The sequence below is a fragment of the Callorhinus ursinus genome, unplaced genomic scaffold, assembly GCF_003265705.2.
Source record: "Callorhinus ursinus isolate GAN/ISIS: 27379988/994484 unplaced genomic scaffold, GSC_fseal_2.0 scaffold31, whole genome shotgun sequence".
In the NCBI taxonomy this organism is placed as follows: domain Eukaryota; kingdom Metazoa; phylum Chordata; class Mammalia; order Carnivora; family Otariidae; genus Callorhinus; species Callorhinus ursinus.
Window position 1 is genome coordinate 13,185,854 of NW_027397093.1, and position 22,588 is coordinate 13,208,441.

Here is a 22,588-nt window from a genome sequence, read left to right on the forward strand (position 1 = left end):
TAGTTCCAGACCATTTTATTTTTATTTTATTTTTTTAAGATTTTACTTGTTTATTTGACAGAGAGAGAGACACAGTGAGAGCGGGAACACAAGCAGGGGGAGTGGGAGAGGGAGAAGCAGGCTTCCCGCCGAGCAGGGAGCCCAATGCGGGGCTCGATCCCAGGATCCCCGGGATCATGACCTGAGCCGAAAGCAGAGGCTTAACAACTGAGCCACCCAGGCGCCCCAGGGCTGACTCACTTTTAAAATGTACTAAAGTTTTTATTTCCTTGATTAATTTTGTAGTTTTATAGGGCATCATTCAGCCTGACCTCTGTTTCCTTATTATCTGTTACGGGATTTATTTAATTTTTGTTCATACTAGTTTAAACCTTACTGTTGTAGAACTGAAATATGTGATAGCCTATGGACATACAGTTAACATGAAGCTGTGTGGAAAACTTAGATGGGATTACAGCATTTTATTAAATAAAATAGTGAATTTTTCCTAATCTACGGCTTCACGTGTATTTTAACATATATATGCCATGGACTTTACAGTTTTTATTTGCTCTATTCTTGGTGGCCCCCAGAGGGAAAAAGAGAGGTCACTGGGAAGAGATAATAAAATCATTACTTTGAATTTTTCCATTGGATATCTTTACCTTTTGCTTTAATGGTTAGACCGTTGGTTCTATAGGAGGTCTTCAAGTATAAAGAATAATAGGTTTTTGAGATTGGAAGAAAATAAGAGCTATAGAAGCTAGATGGCTTTTGAAGACAGTGCTTAGACATAATTGGTACCCACATGAATGGAACAGTGGGTACTTCAAAGGTGAATACACCCATTATTTTCCCATAGATCCAGCCCTTCCAAATTTTGCACACTTACTGTTGTCAAGGCTTTGTAAATTGAAAGGTCTGATGAGATATCCACTGAATCCACTAGTGTGATCAACAAAACATTTTTGAGTAATTCCCATCTCTCTTACTGCTCTATTTTTTTTTCTATTGCCCATTCCTCTTTCACAAGGAGAGACATGTTTATGTTATTTTTAAAAGATTTGTAAATTTCCCTCCTCAAATTTGTGGGAATTACCAAGAGACTTAAACACCTCTTATTTAATTCAATTTTTAAAACAATTTGAATGCCTCCTTTGTGCAAGGTGTTTTGGAAGGCTGTGCAAATTGATCTAGAAAGGAACATTAAATCTTTTTGTTTGTTTATATGAAGAGATACTGCTCAATGCAGGAGGCATGGGAGAGAGACCATGTTGTATTAAAAATACATTCAGCTTTCTTTATATGATTTCATGTAGTTTAAATCAGAGATTCCTTCCCGTAACATGATTGAATGGGAAGTGACTGACCTTTAAAAGGATGGAACCACTTAGATCAGATTTTTCCTCTGGAAACTTTGAACTGGGACAGTGTAGGTTCACTTATTGATGCATCCTTGGGTTTGGTAAAGCATGACTGGGTAAGGAATTTGTGGCAGTCAGCTGTTGCTAAGACTAAAGCATTGAATGAAGTGGCTATTCTGTTCTGTCTGGTACTGTCACATGAGCTTCCATCCTTGCCCCTCTAAGAAGAATGGCTTCCTCACATTTTGCTAAGAACACAAAGTCAACTCGGCAACTTCCTTTTCCTCTCACAGTCTACCTGTTTTCATCACCCTACCCCACTTGATTTCATTCTCTTTCTGAAGAATGGCATACATTATCTCTGATGAGGCTAATCTCTTCTGCTGTCATTCCTTCTTATTTGCTCAAAGACCTGGCCCCATCAGCTATTCCCCCCTGCAGTGCATTGCCAGTCATCTTTTTCCTCAGGCATTTTTCGAATGCCCAGCCTGTGAGGTGCAGTAGACTCTAGGGCTTCCATCTTGAGGAGGAGGCAGATGTCAGTAATTAGAGTACACTGGGGTGAGGGCAATGGTTGAGATTCTAGGGGTACCTAGACAGGCAGCAAAAAACTCTGCTCATGTGTGGGCAAGTTTTATAAAGGAACGCTTCACAGAGGAGTTTCTCTGCTGAATAAGGAGTTCGCAGGCCAGGAGAGTAACATTTTAGGAAAAGGGAGTAAGTAGCAAGTGTAGATCTAGAAGCACTGTTATATGACATGTAAAGGAAGTTGGATTTTCATTTGGTCATTTGTTTATTCAACATAAATTTATTGAGTACCTCTTGTTTGCTAGGCACTGTGCTAGGCTGTGAATATAGAATGGTGAATAAAGCCAGGCGCATTCATTATCCCTACATCATATACAGACTAATGGAGGAAACAGATGCTAACAAATAACACGTAAATGTATAGTTGACCCTTGAACAACATGGGTTGGGACTGCACAAGTCCACTTATATGCACATTTTTTCCCCCAGTAAATACAGTATAGTACTGTAAATCTATTTTCTTTAGGATTTTCTTAATAACATTTTCTTTTCTCTAGCTTACTTTATTGTAAGAATACAGTACATAATACATACAATGTACAAAATATGTGTTAATAGACTCTTACGTTCTTAGTAAGGCTTCCTATCAACTGTAGTCTGCCAGTAGTTAAGCTTTAGAGGACTCAGAAGTTAGCCATGGATTTTCAACTGCACAGGGGTCAGTGCCCTTAACCCCTGCATTGTTTGAGTGTCAACTGTAATTGCGAAGTGTGGTAAAGATGAGGCAGACGGAAAATGGTGTTCTGTTAGAGGAGCTATCATAGCAATGTAGACTCCGGGGGGAGGGCAGGATCAAGGAAAGCCTCTCTCAGAAATCGATACTGAATTGAGATCTGAAGAAGTGAGAGTTTGCAGGCAAAGGAGAGGTGGGAAGGCTCTTCCCACTTGTTTTAGGTAAAAGAAAATACAGAGCAAAAACCCTGAGGCAAAAAAGTCTAACGAATTCCAGATATGGATGAGGTTTAATGAGGAAGAAGATGGCCACGTGAAGAAATTAGAGGGGCTTGGACTGACAGTGGCACTAGATAAAAGAATGAAGATTAAACATGAGCAGAATAAATAAAAAGAGATCCATGTCAAGATAAATCTTAATGGAACTGCAGAGCACCAAAGACAGAAGATCTTAAAAGAAGTCACCCACAAAGGAGTGACAGTTATAAGGAACTCTCAGCAGCAATAGTGGAATATTTTAGCAGAATATTTTCTAGAGAAAATAATGGTGAACCTGGAATTGTGTACTCAGAAAAAAAAAATCTTTAAGAACAAAGGTGAAATGGGGGCACCTGGGTGGCACAGTCAGTTAAGCATCCAGCTTTTGGTTTTGGCTCAGGTCATGATCTCCGGGTCCTGGGATTGAGCCCTGCATCAGGCTCCACACTCAGTGTGGGATCTGCTAGAGATTCTCTCTCCCTCTCATCCCCTCCCGCTCATGCTGTTTCTCTCTCAAATGAATAAATCTTTTAAAAAATGAACAAAGGTGGGGCGCCTGGGTGGCTCAGTCGTTAAGTGTCTGCCTTCGGCTCAGGTCATGATCCTAGGGTCCTGGGATCGAGCCCCACCTCGGGCTCCCTGCTCTGCGGGAAGCCTGCTTCTCCCTCTCCCACTCCCTCTGCTTGTGTTCCCTCTCTTGCTGTCTCTGTCTGTCAAATAAATAAAAATAAATTTAAAAAAATGAACAAAGGTGAAATGAAGACTGTTACAGATGAACAAAAACAGAGAATTTATCACTGTGAGATGTCTGCAGTAAAGGAATAATGTATAAAGGATATATTTCAAGAAAAGGAAAATGAATCCAGGATGTCTGAGGTGCAGGAAGGTTAGTATGAGATGCAGAAAAGAATGGTAAATAAATAAAATGGCAGACATTGTCTATATAAAATAATTATTTTGTAGTGGGGAGAGTTTTTTAAAAAGAGCTAAAAATAAACAAAAATTAAAAAGAACATTGTTCAGTTAACATTGTTCAGTTAACTATTTGTCAGCTAAGAGCACTGTTAGTCAAGACTGAGGAGCATCTGGAGTTGAGGTATTCTAGTTTTTTTAAATTATTATTTGGGGAGAGGATGTTAAGATGTTTTTTAACTTTGTTAAGCTAAATGCGTACAGTAAAAATTTGAAAGTAAACCTAAGATAGAGTATATAAATAACAAGTAGAGAGAAAAAGGACGAAAGGGCAAATATAAATTTATAAAAAGGAGCAAGAAGCATAGGAAAAAGTGGGATGAACATTTATTTTTTTATTTATTTTTAAAGATTATTTATTTGACACAGAGAGAGAGATAGCGAGAGCAGGAACACAAGCAGGGGGAGTGGGAGAGGGAGAAGCAGGCTTCCTGCGGAGCAGGGAGCCCAATGTGGGGCTCAATCCCAGGACCCTGGGACCATGACCTGAGCCGTAGGCAGACGCTTAATGACTGAGCCACCCAGGCGCCCCTGGGATGAATATTTAAACATAAGATGATAAGAAGTCCAGAGATACATATATTAATGATAGATGTTAATGAATAAACTCACTGGTTGAGAAACATAAGAGTAAACAAAATTCAGTTATGTACTCTTTACCAGAGATACATCCATCCATGAAGTTGCAGTAGTAGAAAGGAAAAATATACACTAGGCAAATACCAAAAGGAAGTTGGCATAACAGAATTAATATCAAACATGGTAGGCTTAGCAGTAGAGAGGACTGTTATATAATGATAAACAATTTACCAAGATGATACAATTTTAAACTTGTATGAACTCATTAGAACCATCTCAAAGTAGATTAAACCAAATTTGTATAATTACTTTTTTATTGGGGAGAAATTGAGAAATCCATGATCTGTGACATATCTTCCAGTTATTGATAGGTCAAGCAGATGTAAAATCAGTAAAGATACAGAAGATTTTGACAATTAACAGTTTTGATGTAATAGTCATTTCTGGAATTATATACCCAGCAGTTAGAGAATTCATATTCTTTTCAGTCATATTGAACAGTTGAAAAAAAGTGGGAGTACACAGTAGATCATAAAGTAAGGCTTAATAAATTTCAGTTAGTTGGTATATTTACATATCATGTTTTCTGACCAGAAATAAAGCAAGATTATCTATGATTACCAAGTTATTAGAAATAATAAGAGAGTTTAGCAAAGTGATTGGCTATAAAATTAGTATAATAAAATCAATTGTTTTTCTATATACCAGCAACAAACAGAAAACATCATTTAAAAGACACCAGCCTCTTAGTTGGTTGAGCGTCTGCCTTTGGCTCAGGTCATGATCCCAGGGTCCTGGGATTGAGTCCCACATCGGGCTCTCTGCTCCGTGGGGAGCCTGCTTCTCCCTCTCCCTCTGCCTGCTGCTCCCCCTGCTTATGCCGCTCGCTTGCTCTCTGTCCAAAAAAAAAAAAACAAAACCAAAACTTTATAAAAGACACAAGCCCTGCGACTTGCTTTGGCTAATAGAATGAGACAGGAATGATTTGTAAAACTGTCTATGCTAGGCCTTAAGAGATCTTGCAGCTTTTGTTTTGAAAGTTAACCTCTTAGGACACGGTTGCTCTTTAGGGAAGTCCAAACTTTCCAGCTGGAAAAAGAGACCACAAGGAAAAGAATTAAGGTGTCCCAGTCGACAGCCAGAAAACCAAGGTTCCAGTCATGTGAGTAGGACCATTTTAGATCCTGCAGATCCACTCTCGCTGTCCAAAGAGGAAACAGACCAAAAAAAGTAAATAAAATAGTTATAAATTATAGTAGATTCTATAAAAGAAACAAACAAGAGGATAAAAAGAATAACATAGGGGACCTACTTCAGATGCAACGGGCAGTGGAGGCATCTCTAAGGAGTTGACATTTGAGTTCAGACTTAAAAGACACAAAGTGTACTGGACAGGAAAGAGCAAGTGCAAAGACCTTGAGAGAGAGCTTTGTGTGTTTCCGCACTTAAAGAAGACCAGGGAGATGAGGCCAGAGAGGCAGGCAGAGATTTGATTACACAAAGTCTAGACAGTTGGTAAAGAATTTGTATTGTTTGGCTAGGTGCACCGAAGGGTATTAAGCAATATGGTGACATGATCTATCATTTTACAAAGGTAATGTGTGGTAGAATGGATTAGAGGGGGAAAGAATGCAAGTGGAGAAATCAGGTCATATTGCAATCCAGGCTAGAGTTGAAAGTAAGTAGCCAGGTTAGAGTGATGACAATGAAGAAAAAAAATAAAATGATACCATCCATTTACAGTAGCATCAAAGCCCGTAAGGTACTTAGGAAATAACTATAACAAAGTATGTGTAAGACCTTTTTGCAGAAAATTACAAATTATAAATAGAGAGATTATTCATGTTCATTGATAGACTTAGTTTCATAAAGACATCAGTTCTCCTCAGGGACGCCTGGGTGGCTCAGTCGGTTAAGTGTCTGCCTTCGGCTCGGGTCATGATCCCAGGGTCCTGGGATCAAGTCCCGCAAGGGGCTCCTTGCTCGGCGGGGAGCCTGCTTCTCCCTCTGCTTGCTCTCCCTGCTGCTCCCCCTGCTTGTGCTCTCTCTTTCTCTCTCTGACAAATAAATAAATAAAATCTTAAAAAAGATATCAGTTCTCCTCAAATGGTTCTATATAAATTTAATGCAATTATAAGACTACATATGTAATTGAAAAGAAGAGCCAGGAACAGGAGGGGGAGTATTTAAAAGTCATTATAGGAATCCAGGTGAGAAGCAAGGCCTGAACTAGAACAATAGTGATGAGAATTGATATGTAGATTAAAGAAAAGTCAACTCTGATTGATTGGGCAGTTTTCTGAAGGTGGAGTGTAGGAGTCAGATGAATATGATCCATTATGACTAAGCTGGTTAATCTCAGGAATACAAAGATGAATTAAGACCAGGAAATCTAATAACATCCAACTCAGCAGAACAAATTTAAAAATAGTATCTAAATACACGCCTTAAAGACTTTTGATGAAATTAAGCCTATTTATTTTTCATTTAAAACTTTCAGAAAATAGATATTGCCTAATATGATAAATACCTATTTTAAAGCAGAAACCAACAATCCTATTGAATGGTAGTTTATTGGGCTTATTATTGCCATTATAATCAGAAATAAAGCATGATTGTCTGTAATAACCATTACTCTTAAACACATTGTTCGGGAAGTTCACACTAAATCCTAAACTATAAAACAGAGGATGGTTGAAGACAAAAATTGCTGTTGAGGGTAACATTACAGTCTACTAAAAAAAGGCGCTAAAATTGATAAGAGAGCAATAAAAGTGCTAATAAGTGGTTGGACAAAAGATAAATACCCAACAATAAATAGTACTAACAAAATAGACACCATAAGAGATACACAGATGGGTAAAATGACCCTTACCTGAAGGATCCTAAATCTGCCTAAGCACTAAACTGTGAAAAGAAAACACACAAATTTTAAAAATAGAAGAAAACTAAGTAGATGTTTGATGAGTGACATGAGAAGGTCCCTGCTGGTAAAGCTATAAATAAGGACTTTCCAGAAAGCAAACTGACACTTTTATTTTATACTTTCTGGATTTGCTAATTCTCCCCACAGGAATTTTTTAGTGGAATTAATCAGATATGTGGACAGATCTCTATATGTGGGAGATCTCTGTATGTGTAATATCTATTGCATGTAGCAGTATATACTGGAAGCAATCTAAATAAACATCACAATCAGGTGAGTGGGAAATAAACTATAGAACCATCTATAGAATAGAGAATACTAGGGATTAACTAAAAATGATGTCTTGGAAAAATGGAAAATATTCACTATAGAGTATTATCTGATGAAACAGATTACAAAACAATTTGTAGATACACATTTACATTTCCCACCTCAAAAGTGGGAAAAGAGGCAAGAGAGAAATAAATCAGTTAATCTCAATACATAAAAATCTTAACAGTGGTTCTTTCCGGATAGCAAGTGATTTTTTTTTTTTTTTTTTAGATTATCTGATTCTTTTTTTTTTTTCCCAATAATGTTGGTATAACAGGTAAGTGTTATACTTGTTCAGGTTTACTTGGTCAGGTCAGGGTCAGTAGTAATTAGCGTGTATTTGGAAGTGGTAGAATTACAGTTTGACCTCGCTCTAACTGTGAAGCCTGTGCTCATGCTGGGGCAGAAGAGGGGATCAGGAACAGCTGGAAACAGACTACTGTTTTGAGAAGTTTGGTGAAAAGAAGATGAGAGTGTACGTGTATGTGTGCAGTTAGAGTTAAATTCCACAGCACTGCAGCCTGGTGTACCTCTGTACTATCTTTCAGTTTGCCATCTTCCTTTCACACCCAAGCTGCTGCTGCTGCTGCTTCCTTTTTTTTTTTTTTTAAGATTTTATTTTTAAGTTATCTCAATACCCGATGTAGGGCTCGAACTCACAACCCCGAGATCAAGAGTTGCACGCTCTACCGACTGAGCCAGACAGGCGCCCCAAAGCTGCTTCTTTTTGCATTGTTTTCTTTTATAAAGTATAGGCTTACACATGGGTAAAGTGAAAATTAACTGGCTCCCTTTCCCCCGGCCCTGCCCCTCTCCATGTTCCTCCCCAGTAGATGGTAAGCAGAACAAACATGCTGAGAGTCATTGTCTACTGTGCATATCATTTTACACAAACAGGACATTACACACATGACTTAACAGTTCATTCTTATGACACGTAACCTAGAAGTTACTTTTCCGTCAGTGTGTATAGATCTCATGAAATACAACCATATTTGTCCTTCTAAGCCATAGCCTGTAATAGGACTTATTTGCTTAAAAATCTCCCAGCAGAAATGCAAATCCAAACTACAATGAGATATCACCTCATACCCGTCAGAATGGCTAAAATCAACAACACAAGAAACAACAGGTGTTGGCAAGCATGTGGAGAAAGGGGAATCTTCTTGCACTGTTGGTGGGAATGCAGACTGGTGCAGCCGCTCTGGAAAACAGTATGGAGGTTCCTCAAAAAGTTAAAAATAGAACTACCCTATGATCTAGCAATTGCACTGTTTTCCCAAAGAATACAAAGGTATTTTTCCCAAAGAATACAAAAATACTAATTCAGAGGGATGCATGCACCCTGATGTTTATAGCGGCATTCCCAACAATAGCCAAATTATGGAAACAGCTCAGGTATCCACTGATGAATAGATAAAGAAGATGTGGTGTGTGTGGGTAAAGTAGGTGATGGGGATTAATGAGTGCACTTGTGATGAGCACCAGGTGTCGTATGGAAATGTTGAATCACTATATTTACACTAATATTACTCTGTATGTTAATTAACTGGAATTTAAATAAAAACTTAGAGAAAAAAATCTCCCATCCTTTCACATCATCTTTTGAATTAATTCATATTCCTCAGTCTAGCATTCAAGGTCTTCCGGTATGAGATAATCTTACGGTAAGACCAACTTAATATTTCAATTTAATCTTCCACTACCTTGCACTTGGCCCAAGCCCAGGCCAACTTCACCACTTATTGATGATTCTTTGTGTCTTTGTTAATATTGTTTCTTGTGACTAGAACTTCTCTCCTGTTACTTTTCATCTTTTTGTGTTCATACGCCGTTTTTCCTTATTGCTATCCTTTCTTTTTCCTTTTCTTAAGTAGACTATAAGATTCTTCATGGCAGGGCGTACTCTTCTTCAGCATTGCATATCCAATGCCTTTTATAACTCAGGTTCATAGATGTTCAGTGAATGTTTGTTATGTACTTAATTCACTCATTCTGCAGATACACAAAATGAATTGGGTACAGTTAGCTTTTTGTCCTAAGCCCATCCTCCTAATAGCCTGTTCTGGTTCCAAGCCAGCTATACTCTGTTCAACATTTAAATTACCTGAAGCACCTTGTATTGTGTCATTACCAAAGTCTTCCTTTATAGTTACCTTAATTGATTGCAGGCTCCTTAATAACAAGGACTATATTTGCTTAGTTTTTAATTTTTGTAGTGACTAGCATAATGACTGTATACAGTAAGCACTCAGGAAATACTACTTAGTATGGAACTGAATTAAACTGGAAAAAAAGAATTCCCAAACAGAAGCCTGGAATTTGCACTTTCTAGGGAGTTCGTGATCTTTCTGCAGTACAAATCCATATCTGTAAAGATGGCTCTGGGATGCTTGAGCTTTGGAGCACTTAAGGTTTTTAAGAGCTTCTTAGATTTAAGGCACAAGTAACTGTCTTCTGTTTCCATACTCTAAGCACTATCTAAATAATAAAGTTGCTTAAGAATAATTCATAATTTTTCTCATAGCAGCCCTATATTTTTAATTCACTTATGAGGAACCAAAGGCTCTGTGACTCGTAGTCAAACAGGAAAGGATCAATGAAGTAAGAATTGAAAGACTGTACTGTTAGAAATATACGGACCTATTGTTAAATGTAGTATCTGTGACATCAACCTGAAATTTAGTGACTGTACCCAAATACCCTTAAGTTCTTTTACTAGAACCCCAAAATATTTGTCATCAGTGAATCATGCATGCATGCAATAACTATTGAGAACTGATAATGTGTCAGGCATTAATTTAGGTGCGAAGATAAAGCAGTGAATAAGATAAAGAGCCAATCTTTGTGGAATGCACAGTGAATTGGTAACAGCAAAACTGACTTGGATTCTGGTCTCTTTGCCCTGACTTTGAGCAACTCATCCTGTCTATGCTTCATTTCCTCTTGCGTAAAATGAGAGGTTAGACTAGAACTTTTTAAAGGACTTTAGTTTCTTCAGAGTCTTAAGTCTGTGAATTGGACAGAAATCTTAATTTTCCTGAAAGACAGAGCTGGAAATTGGTTTCTTTCATTTAGTTTAATTTCCCTCCTCTAATATTTCCTATTCCCTGTTTCTATCTAACTGAACTCCCTAATCACTTCTTTTTCTTTAATAGAGGAGAAAGAAAAGAGAGGCATCATTCTGCTGTGATTTATGTGTTTTTTTTTAAGATTTTATTTATTTATTTGAGAAAGAGAGCACGAATGGGGGGAGGAGCAGAGGGAGAGGAACAAGCTGACTGCATTGAGCCTGATGTGGGGCTCGACCCCATGACACTGAGACCACTACCTAAGCCAAAATCAAGAGTTGGATGCTTAACTGACTGAGCCACCCAGGTGCCCCTCTGCTGTGATTTGTAATTGAGGTGGATTTTGCAGTGCTTGATTGTGTTCAGACTTAGGTTGTAATGCTTAAAGTGTTTCAAAACTTTGTGGTTCTCTCATAGTGTTAATTAGAAACCTCAGAACCAATACAGTGTAGGTCTTTGCTTGGAGGTCCACATGCACAGTTAATTAAATCAATAACTATAAAATCAGGGTTATGTGCAGCATGAATATATTTCATTTTCCCCTTAGGAAAGTAGGGACTAAGTCATTTCCATGAGTCAGTCCTCTTTTTCCATCCTTATCAATATTTTATTGGTTAGCCTTTCTCATCGCTCCTCTGAAAGGTATCTAAAATGATATTTTAAAAAATCCTCCATGACAGAAAAATATTTGGGGTACATTAAGTGAAATAAGCAAGTTTAGAAAAATGTTTTGTCTTTTTAAAATTGATTATATATCTGTAGGAAAAGACTAAAAATTATATAACAAAACTTAAGTGTTTCTATGTGGATGGCCAGGTTATGATCTCCTTTTTATGCTTCTCTTCATTTTCAGTATAATTTTGTAATCAGAGAAAAAATTGAGACCGCTATGTCAGGAAGCATATCTCTCTTAACTGGCTTCCCATGCCTTTGGTTTTGTCTGCGTATCTTGCTTCTTACTGGCCCTCCTTGGCTTCCTGCAGCCTACGCAGTATCCAACCCACCCCGGCCCGGGGAGCCTCCACAGCCTGGCTTTGCTCAGCCTGCTTTTCCATTTCATCACTGCCCTTCCCTTTCTACAGATGTCTCGCGAATCCTTGGACATATTGTTCTCTTTGATATTCAGTCTTTCAGATGTTGGGGACAAAAATGCTTCTAGAATTACCTTCCACTCTTGACGATAGTATATCAGAAAAGCTTCCACTTCTCACCACCTCCATTCCTGCCACCCCAGCCATCTGGTTGTTGCGAAGGTCTCCTAACCGCCTTCTTGCTTCATCCTCACTCCACCACTGTCCTCTGCATGGCAGCCAGAGGTTTCTTCCTAAAATGTCAGTCAGATCATGTCATTCTTCTGCTGAAAACACTCTAAAAGCTCCAACCTTACTCCATAAAAACTAGTCTTTTCAGGGGCACCTGGGTGGCTCAGTCATTAAGCGTCTGCCTTCGGGTCAGGTCATGATCCCAGGGTCCTGGGATCGAGCTCCGCATTGGGCTCCCTGCTCAGCGGGAAGCCTGCTTCTCCCTCTCCCGCTCCCCCTGCTTGTGTTCCCTCCTTTGCTGTCTCTCTCTGTCTGTCAAATAAATAAATAAAATCTTTAAAAACAAACAAACAGGGGCGCCTGGGTGGCTCATTTGGTTAAGCGTCTGCCTTCGGCTCAGGTCATGATCCCAGGGTCCTGGGATGGAGTCCCACATCGGGCTCCCTGCTCAGCAGGGAGTCTGCTTCTCCCTCTCCCACTCACCCTGCTTGCGTTCCCTCTCTCACTGTGTCTCTCTCTGTCAAATAAATAAATAAAATCTTTAAAAAACAAACAAACAAAAAACTAGTCTTTACAGGGGCCTGTGAGCCCTATGTAAGCCCCATGTGACATGATCCTCCCCACCTCTCCAGCCTCAGCTCCATTCCATACATTGGCTTTTACCTATTCCTCAGTCGTACCACACACATGCTGCCTCATAGGTCTGTCTGTGCTGTTACTTTTCTATGCAATGCTGATCCCTCGAGTCTCTGCTCACATGTCACTGTCTAAGGGAGGCCTTCCCTGATCACCCTGTATAAAATGGCCCGTGTGCCCCCAGTGGTATTCTCATCCCTCTTTCCTGTTCCATTTTCTTCATGGCGCATAGCACCACCTGATGTAGTATATGCGTGTATGTGTCTGCTGCCCATCTGCGTCCTTCCACTAGCGTGTAAGCTGCTCAGGCAGAGGCTTGTTCACCTCTGTGTTCCTGTCACCTGGAGCACATCAGCCCTTCCTGTGTCCTTTGAGATCTTATTCTGTCAGTTCCCTCTTTTGCCTAAAGTTTTCTTTCTTCTCTATTGGATAATTTCTTGTTGTCAGTAAGCATTTTCAGTTCTTTCTCCTCATCAAAAACAAACACAAACAACCTGCCCTCAACTCTGTACATTTGAATTATCAAGGCATTAGTTTCTCTGCTTCCTTGCGAGTTTCTGGAAAGAGTTGATGTGCACTTACCCCGTCCCCCTCTCTCTGGTTTCTGCCTTGGTCCTCTGTACAAGGCTTCCGTCTTGGTGTGCTAGCACCCTGCTTCTGCAGAGCTCTGCGGTACGCTCTGACTGTGACAAGGAAGTAGGCCTTGTTTGGTTCCTTTTCTCACCTTACTTTTCTGTGGCATTGTACCGTGCTGATTATTTTTTTTTCCCTCCTGTAATTCTCCTTTCAGCCTTTTTGAAGTCCTCTTCTGAAGTCTTTTCTTATTCCTCTTTACTGATGATCTTTGCTGGTTCCTTCTCTGCCCCTTCCGTAGGCGTGTCCCTTAGGGCTCCATCCTTCACTCTCCCTGTGGCTTACTGTGAATCCTCCTTCCCACTGTGACTGCATCTCACCCATGCTTTTATCTACTGTTTTTGCACTCACGACTCCCAAATCTGTATTTTTTTTTTTTAAGATTTTATTCATTTGAGAGAGAGAGTGTGTGTGTGTGTGTGTGTGTGTGCATGGGGCGGGGGGGGGGGGGGGGATCAGAGGGAGGGGGCGAGGGAAAATCTTAAGCAGACTCTGCACTGAGCACAGCCTGACAGGGGGCTCAATCTCATGACCCTGAGATCATGACCTGAGCTGAAATCAAGAGGACGCTTACCTGACTGAGCCACCAAGGCACCCCTCAAATCTGTATCTTTTGTCCAGATTTTTCTCTTGTGTTTCAGGCTTGTATTTCCATCCCTCTCCTGGACCTGTCCTACTTGATGTCCCATGTCACATATTCAAAAGCATACACAGTATTAATTCTCTCCTTGGAACGACATAGCATGACAGTAGCAATTGCTTCTCCCCAGCTGCCCATCTTGGTCAGTGGCCCACCTGGTCCTGTAAGGCAGACTCTTGTGAGTCACCCCAGCTGCTCTCTGTGCTTGAATGCCGCCATGTCTGAGGGCACCAGCCTCTCTCACACGGCTCTTGTGAAGCCAGTCTCTTGTCTTGGTTCTCATTGCCCCTGCCATAGTTTAGATGTTCCTCCTTTTCCCCCTTCATAGCACAGTCTTTAAAGCCCATGCTCTGAAACCGGATGGCATGGGTTGTGATTTTGGATCTGTCACGTGTTAGTTATGTGACTTTGGTCAAGTTTTATAACTTCTCTGTGCCTCAGTTCCCGCATTAGTAAAATAGGGATAATAATACGTTGTGAGGATGAAGTGTGTTAACAGATATCGAGTGTTTAAAATAATGCCTGACACTGTTCTAGCCACCCTCTCTCTCTCTCTGGTCTGTTCTTCTAAAATGTTTTCTACTCTGCTACAGCATCAACTTTCAGAAATGGACATCTGACCACATCATTCTCTTTTTAAAATCTCTGTGGCTTCTGATGGTCTGACCACCACTTCTATCCAGTTCATCTCCATTGTTCCTTTTCCTTCACTCACTGCTACAGCTATATTCAGTAATCAGCAGTTTTCCAAATAAGATGTGATCGCGCATGCTTTGGCATCTTTGTACTATTTCTTCTGCTTGAAGTGTTTTTCCTTACCAGTTTTATCTGCGAGTCTTCAGCGATCCTTCAAGACCATGTTTATTTTATTTTTTACATTCACTTCCCACTTTTTTTTAAGAGAGAGAGAGAGAGAGTGTGTGTGTGTGTGTGAGTGGGGGGGATGGCAGAGGGAGAGAACCTCAAGCAGACTCCCTGCCAAGCATGCAGCACGACTCGGGGGCTCAATCTCACAACCTGTGAGATTGTGACCTGAGCCGAAACCATGAGTCGGACACCCAACTGACTGAACCACCCAGGCACTCCTCACTTCTCACTTTTTAACCAGTCACATCCATCAATTAACCAATCACAGCCAGTAGTTACTGAAAGCCAAATATAATGGTGTTCTGGAAGATACAAGAAAATATAACACGCTCTTGAGGAGCGTGCAATCTAGTAGGGGAACAGGACAGAGAGACTTGAAACAGCAAGGGACTGTCCCTGAGAATGCTAAGTAGAGCACACGTAAGTAGAGCAGCATTTCAGAGAAGGGCAGAATCAGTGCTCACAGGTACAGGGGAGTGAATGGGGTGTTAGGGTGTTTAGAAAGGCTTCATGGAAAAGTGAGATTTGAGTTGGGCCTGGAAGGATGATAAGATCTGCATAGGTGGAGGGAGGGGGTGGATCCTGTGGCTCAGGGAACAAAAGGCACAGAGGTGGCAGCTGTCAAGCTGAGTGGAGGAAGCCTGATAAGAAAACGTGCGTGTTGAGGAGTGCCGAGGTCACGAGGCTGTGTGGAATCACGGGGCTCTCCAGAGCCCGGAGCATCTTGAGGGACTGGTGTGTTGTAATGTTCTACCCTGTGCCAGGCCACACTGGAGCCTGACGCAAAGGGATAACTCAGCAACATTGATCTCATCTTCATTCAACATTTTGATATTCTGTTCATCATGGATTTTTTTTTTTGGCATTTTGATTTTTTAAAATATTGCATTAAAACATTTATTTTGGTTACTGCGTTTTTTGGCACCCCCTTCAATTTTGTGCCCGAAGTCATTTCCTCACTTACTTCGGCCCCAGTCCCAGCCCTGTGTTCTGGTTCTGAAATTCAGTAGAGGGGACATGGGTATTTACTTTATTGTTATTATTATTAATTATGGCTTACTCATGTTATACATGTTTCTTGATTAGTAGACAGTATTTCATAAAAAGCAATTAAAGTAAATTAGATTTTAAGAAGATTAATTTGGAACTTTAGAGCCTGAAAACCATGAAAAGGAAAATAATTGTGTTTCCGAGTCAATTTCTGGGGGACAATAACTTTCTTTTGCTGCAGTGCACGCAGTGCAAGCAAAAAGAGTTGTTTTGCTCATGTCTAAATGGGGGGAAGATCCCTGGAGGGTTGGGGTACTAGGGGCTGCTGTCCACTTGGAGACAGACATCAAGCAACTGAGTTGCTGCAGCCGGCGTGTTCTGCCTGAGGCAGGCTCCCACAAATGGGCCGCACAGGCTAGGCTTGGCCCCCATCTCACTTAAAGGAAAGCTGTCTAGCCTTGCTCAAGAAGCAGCTGCTCACTGGCCACAGTGCTTACACTGTGGACCATTACACGTGGGCCATGGCCCAAGAAGTGATGGAAGATTCATGAACTCTAAATTTTTCAGGGCTACCTGTATCCAGGAAAGAGGTGATGTTGACACAAAGAGTATTACTAGTCCATCTAAAAATGTGAAATCTGTTGTTCATTAGTACACTCGTGACTCACGGAGGATGATTTGGCGCCAGAGAAGTCAATGAGCATCAGCACAAATCTCAGAGAAGGGTGAGGGGAAGGTTGTAAGGGGCAGGCTGCGCCCTGTGACTGCCCCCAGACGCCCTGCCCTGTCATTTCATGGGGACCCGCCACATATCCAGCATGAGCTGCTTCCGTCTCAGAGTAGACATTCTGGCACAATATGTAGAAGCCACAGGCTGCATTTTACCATCAGATGAGTGGGTGGTCACAGAAGATGGCTGCTTCCTGAGGCCTCGGACCATCGTCTGCTCACCACACACCTGCTGGATCGCTGACCCCTCTTGTCGGCATAGCCAGCAAAGTTGTTCTTCAGAACTGAAGGAGAGATAAATGAGTTTTCCAGACAAACAAAAGGTGACGGAGTTCATCACCACTACAATGGCCTTACAAGAAATGTTAAAGGGAGTTCCTCTTTTTTTTTTAAGATTTTATTTATTTGACAGAGAGAGAGAGACAGCCAGAGAGGGAACACAAGCAGGGGGAGTGGGAGAGGGAGAAGCAGGCTCCCCGCCGAGCAGGGAGCCCGATGCGGGGCTCGATCCCAGGACCCCGAGACCATGACCTGAGCCGAAGGCAGACGCCCAATGACTGAGCCACCCAGGCGCCCCTAAAGGGAGTTCTTCAGGCTATTGAGCAAAACCCCTGAACAGGATGAAAACTTCTGTGCAAGAATTGCTTCTGGGATGTGGTATATATACACAATGGAGTATTATGCAGCCATCAAAAGGAATGAGATCTTGCCATTTGCAACGACGTGGATGGAACTGGAGGGTGTTATGCTGAGTGAAATAAGTCAATCAGAGAAAGACATGTATCACATGACCTCACTGATATGAGGAATTCTTAATCTCAGGAAACAAACTGAGTGTTACTGGAGTGGTTGGGGGTGGGAGGGATGGGATGGCTGGGTGATAGACATTGGGGAGGGTATGTGCTACGGTGAGCGCTGTGAATTGTGTAAGACTGTTGAATCACAGATCTGTACTTCTGAAACAAATAACGCAACATATTTTAAGAAAAAAGGAAAAGAAGAAGATAACAGGAGAGGAAGAAAAGGGGAGTATGTCAGAGGGGGAGACGAACCATGAGAGATGATGGACTCTGAAAAACAAACTGAGGGTTTAGAGGGTAGGGGGGTGGGGGGATGGGTTAGCCTGGTGATGGGTATTGAGGAGGGCACGTTCTGCATGGAGCACTGGGTGTTATGAACAAACAATGAATCATGGAACACTGCATCAAAAACTAATGATGTAATATATGGTGATTAACATAACAATAAAAAAAATAAAAAAAAAAAAGAATTGCTTCTGGGAGAGGTATTAGAATGAATGGCCATCGTCAAGCTAGAACTCAGCCACTGCAGAGCCCTTACTGCTTAGAGCTACCTGGAGCCCACCTGGGGAAGAGTCATGCAGCCAATGGATTTTCCTATAGTTGTCTTTATCGGTACTACACTTCAGTCTCAGTGAAACACTGGGACAGTGTCCAAGGCTACTGGGATCTTCAGAGTGCAGGCTCCTTCCCAGGGAGCAAATGTCTTAAAATCGTACCAGACCTCCTTTGATCCTGGCAGAAACATAACACATGGGAGCTTTAGGGTCTCTGACTGGATGAAGCAATAAAGCACTTCTTTTCAGGCAACTCTCTGTTGAGTCTGGCTTCTTGAGCCCTATCCTGAGATGCTGAGCTTCCATATTCCTTCAAGATCATGTTTAAACCTCCTGTAAGAACCTTGCCCTCTCCATGTATGGTTGGTCCCTCCCTTAACAATCCTCATGATGTATTTCAGTGTTACGGTTTCCATGTCCATCTGTTCCACAAGGCTGTGAACACCATGATGGTGGGGACTGTAGCCTTTGCAGGGTCTTGTACAGTGACTGGCCCAGAACAGATACTCTGTCAACATTGAATCGGTAATCAGGAGTTCAGAGTTTACTAAGATTTTTATACTTCTTCCTTCGATTTCTTCAGGCTGCAGGAATTAGTCGATCGAGTGCTGGAACGTTTTCAGGCATCTGGACTAATAGTGAAAGAGTGGAATAGTGTGAAACTCCATGCGACAGTGATGAACACTCTATTCAGGAAGGACCCCAATGGTAAGTCCCCCATAGAACTGTAGCATAGTTTAGGATCAGCAAGGCCTTGTGATATCCTTGGGGTTCGAACAAGACGGGCTATCAGAGAATCTCTGGTAATCTTTCTTTGAATCTTTAACTTGTTTTGATGAGCACGGTGGAAGTGGTGAGGGAGATATCTAGCGTGGGACCGTGACATTCCAGATCTTTGATTTCTGTTGCACATAGGGTTTCCAGATTTAGCAAAAAGAAATACAAAATGCCCAGGTAAATTTTAGGTAAACAGTGAATAATTATTTTAGTATAAGTCTGTCTCTTGGCGGTACTTGGTGGCTTTTTGAAAAGAAGAAAGATGGAAGGAAGATTAGCTAATAAAAGTAAAGGTTAGGCCAGTGGTTCTCAACTAGGGGCAACTTTGTGCGTGTCACCCCTTCCCCTGCCCCAGGACATTCGGTTGTCACACTTAGGGGTTGAGGGTGCATTGCTGCTGGCATCTAGTGGGAAGAGGCCAGGGATGCTACTTAACTCTCTACAATGGACAGCACAGCACACCTCAACAAAGAAGTATCTAGAAATGTCAGTAGCACCAAGGTTGAGAAACCTGGTGTTAGAGTAATAATTTTTCCTCTCATGGAATCTGAGCCTTTATATAAAAATACCTTGTTTTGACCCTTGATTTGGGATAATTATCTACATTTCAAAAAGTATTTTTCTTTTCTTCCATTGTCTTCTCCACCCTACCCCCAAGTGAAAGCTTTTCTAGCACATTTAGGATCTGTCTGACCAGGAGCTGCAAATTCAAATTACATGTAGCTTCTCCTTCTAAAACTTGTTTGAAATATATCAGCACTAAAATCCCATATTCAGGTTTTATTTTCTTTGTTTAGGACCTGACCTTAGTTTTAGAAAGTTTAGGTTGGAAGAGGACTCCATCAGGACTTGAACCCCTAAACTATTTGTAGATTTATACTTTAGGACAGTTTGTGTGTTCCTTTTTGTCAAAGTACAGTTGACCCTTGAACAACAGTTTGCACTGTGCTGGTCCACTTTTACATGGAATTCTTTCAGTAACTACAGTATAGTACTGTAAATCTGTTTTCTGTTCCTTAAAATTTTCTTAATATTTTCTTTTTTCTTGGGGTGCCTGGATGGTTCAGTTGGTTAAGCGTCTGCCTTCGGCTCAGGTCATGATCCTGGAGTCCCAGGATCGAGCCCCGCATTGGGCTCCCCACTCAGCAGGGAGTCTGACCCTCCCCCCTCTCATACTCTCTCTTTCACTCTCTCAAATAAATAAAATCTTGGAAAAAGTACTTTATTTTTCTTGTTTACTTTATTGTAAGAATGCAGTATATAATACATATAACATACAAAATATGTATTAATTGACTGGTTATATTATCAGTAAGGCTTTTGGCCAACAGTAGTAGTTAGTTTTAGGGGGGGTCAAAAGATATACACGAGTTTTCAACTACATGGGGGTTGGTGCCCCTAATCCCCATTGTTCAAGGGTCAACTGTACATCTTTTTATTTCTTTCGGATGTATATCAAAGATCCCAACTGGAAGTCATTTAATATTAACCTGATTTTCTTTTCTTTTCTTTTTTTTTTTTTAAGACTTTATTTATTTGTTTGACAGAAAGAGACAGTGAGAGAGGGAACACAAGCCGGCGGAGTGGGAGAGGGAGAAGCAGGCTTCCCGCCGAGCAGGGAGCCCTATGCAGGGATCATGACCCAAGCCAAAGGCAGACGCTTAACGACTGAGCCACTCAGGCACCCCAACCCGATTTTCTTAGAGCCATTGTAGGACTAAGAGTTGTGTAACTGTCCACATTTTGGTTCTAGTGTTAATGTTTTGTGATGTTAGATTGTATTTTATTTAAGATTTTTCTAAATAAATCACTGTTTTACCTTTGGGAGTACTAAGATCAAAAATGGTTCAAATGACTAAGTCAAAGCCTATAGACTCTTGTTTGGGTACTTAATAGAATCCAAAACTCTATACTTGTTCTGATGGAATACTTTTTTTTTTTTCATTTGGGTGGTAGTATTGCAGAAGAATATTTGGAATTTTTGGGAAAAAATTTCTGGACTATTTTATATATATGTATGTACCTTGTCCAATGGGAACATTTAAAGGAGTTTGTGGTATTTATTTTGTTCTGGATGGTCAGTTTTAAGTTTGGAAATATACATAGATCCTCTGAGGTGATGTACATTTTAACATCACTATGTAAAGTTCTAGAGCTCTAGAGTATACTCTAAATTCTTCGGTTCAGAAGATATATTGTATCCAGTACCATCCAATAGAACTCCCTGTGATGATGGAAATATTCTGTACCTGTGATGTCCAATATGGTAGCCACTATCCATATGTAGTTACTGAGCAGTTAGAAGTGGCAGGTGAGGCTGAGAAAGTAAACTTTTCACTTTAATTAATTTAAATTAATTAAATTTAAATAATCACGTATGACTAGAGGCTACTAATTTGGACAGTGCAGGTATAGACAGAGTTTTATTAGACATTTAATGCTATCAGCAGTACATTCTGAAAATGTCCTAGTCTTTAAATCTTACTTCAGAACTCTTAAGATATGCCATTATTAACTAACCTTCTGACATAAAAGAGTTGAATTATGCAGGAATCTGTATCTTCTAAATTGTGTGGATCCAGATTTATATTCATTTAGCACTAGAGCTCTGTGTAAGAAAATGTTCTGTGCACACGTCTAGTTATCCTCCGTAGTGTAGTGGTTATCACGTTCGCCTCGCACAGTCTAGTTATTCTTTCCTACTTAGAGGTAGTTTGAATATAACACCTTTATTGAGATACAATCCACATACTATATGATTCACTCATTTAAAATATGTAATTCAGGGTTGCCTGGGTGGCTCAGTCAGTTGAGCATCCGACTCTTAATTTTGGCTCAAGTCATGATCTCAGGGTCGTGAAACTGAGCCCCATGTCGCGCTGCGCACTTGACGGGAAGTCTTCTTGAGGTTCTCTCTTTCCCCCGCCCTCTGCCCCTCTCCCTGCTCACATGTGCGCACGTGCACACATGCTCTCTCCCTCCCTCAAATAAATAAATCTTTAAAAAAATAACAAAATAAAAATATATAATTCAGTGATTTTTAGTGTAGTCAGAGTTACGCAACCATTACCATGATCAATTTTAGAACATTTTCATCAGAAACCCCATTGGCAGTGTGACTCCTCATTTCCTCCTAAAGTTTTAGTCCTAGGTACCATCAGTCTACTTTCTGTCCTATGAATTTGCCTTTTCTGGATATTTTATATAAATAGAATCATGCAATATGTGATGTTCTGTGACTGGTTTCTTTCACCTAGCCTAATGTTTACAGGGTTCATCCATGTGATAACATAACATGTATTATACCTCATTTCCTTTTAGTGCTAAATAATCTTCCATTGTGTGGATGTACCACATCTTATCCATTCCTCAGTTAATGGACATTTGTATTGTTCCTTCTTTTTGATTATTACAGTTAATGCTGCTATGAACAATTACGTACAAGTTTTTGTGTGGGGATATCTTTTCACTTCTCTTGGGTATATACTTAAGAGTGAAATTTCTGGGTCCTATGGTAACCAGTGTTTAACTTTTTGAGGAACTGCCAGACTGTTTTCCAAAGCGACTGTACCACTTTACGTTCCTACCAGCAGTGCACCAGGGTTCCATTTTCTCCACATCTTTGCTAACACTCGTTATTATCTATCTTTTTGATTATTGCCATCATTTTAGATGTGAGGTAGTATCTCATTTTAGTTTTGATTTGCTTTTCCCTGATGGCTAATGCAACTTACAGGTTTTGAACCTGTCATTAAGCATTTCAGTCTTCAGGGGCACCTGGATGGCTCAGTTGGTTAAGCATCCAGCGCTTGATTTTGGCTCAGGTTATGATCTCAGCTTGTGAGATCAAGCCCTGCGTGGGGCTCTGCATTGGATGTGGAGCCTGCTTAAGATAATCTCTTCCTCCGCCCTCACAAAAAAACCATTTCAATCTTCAGGTATCATGACTGCTTTTTTTTTTTTTTTTTTTTTTTTT

General features: G+C 40.7%; 1 protein-coding gene across 3 annotated transcripts in view; it reads left to right on the forward strand.

The window, feature by feature from the left end:
• The window catches only part of ASCC1 (activating signal cointegrator 1 complex subunit 1), a 106,313-nt gene that overhangs the window by 57,259 nt on the left and 26,466 nt on the right, over nt 1-22,588 (forward strand). For all 3 annotated transcript variants that reach the window (XM_025850173.2, XM_073878855.1, XM_025850175.2), the window contains exon 8: nt 18,419-18,543. In XM_025850173.2, the coding sequence (XP_025705958.1) occupies nt 18,419-18,543 (125 nt within the window). The remainder of the gene's footprint in view (nt 1-18,418; nt 18,544-22,588) is intronic.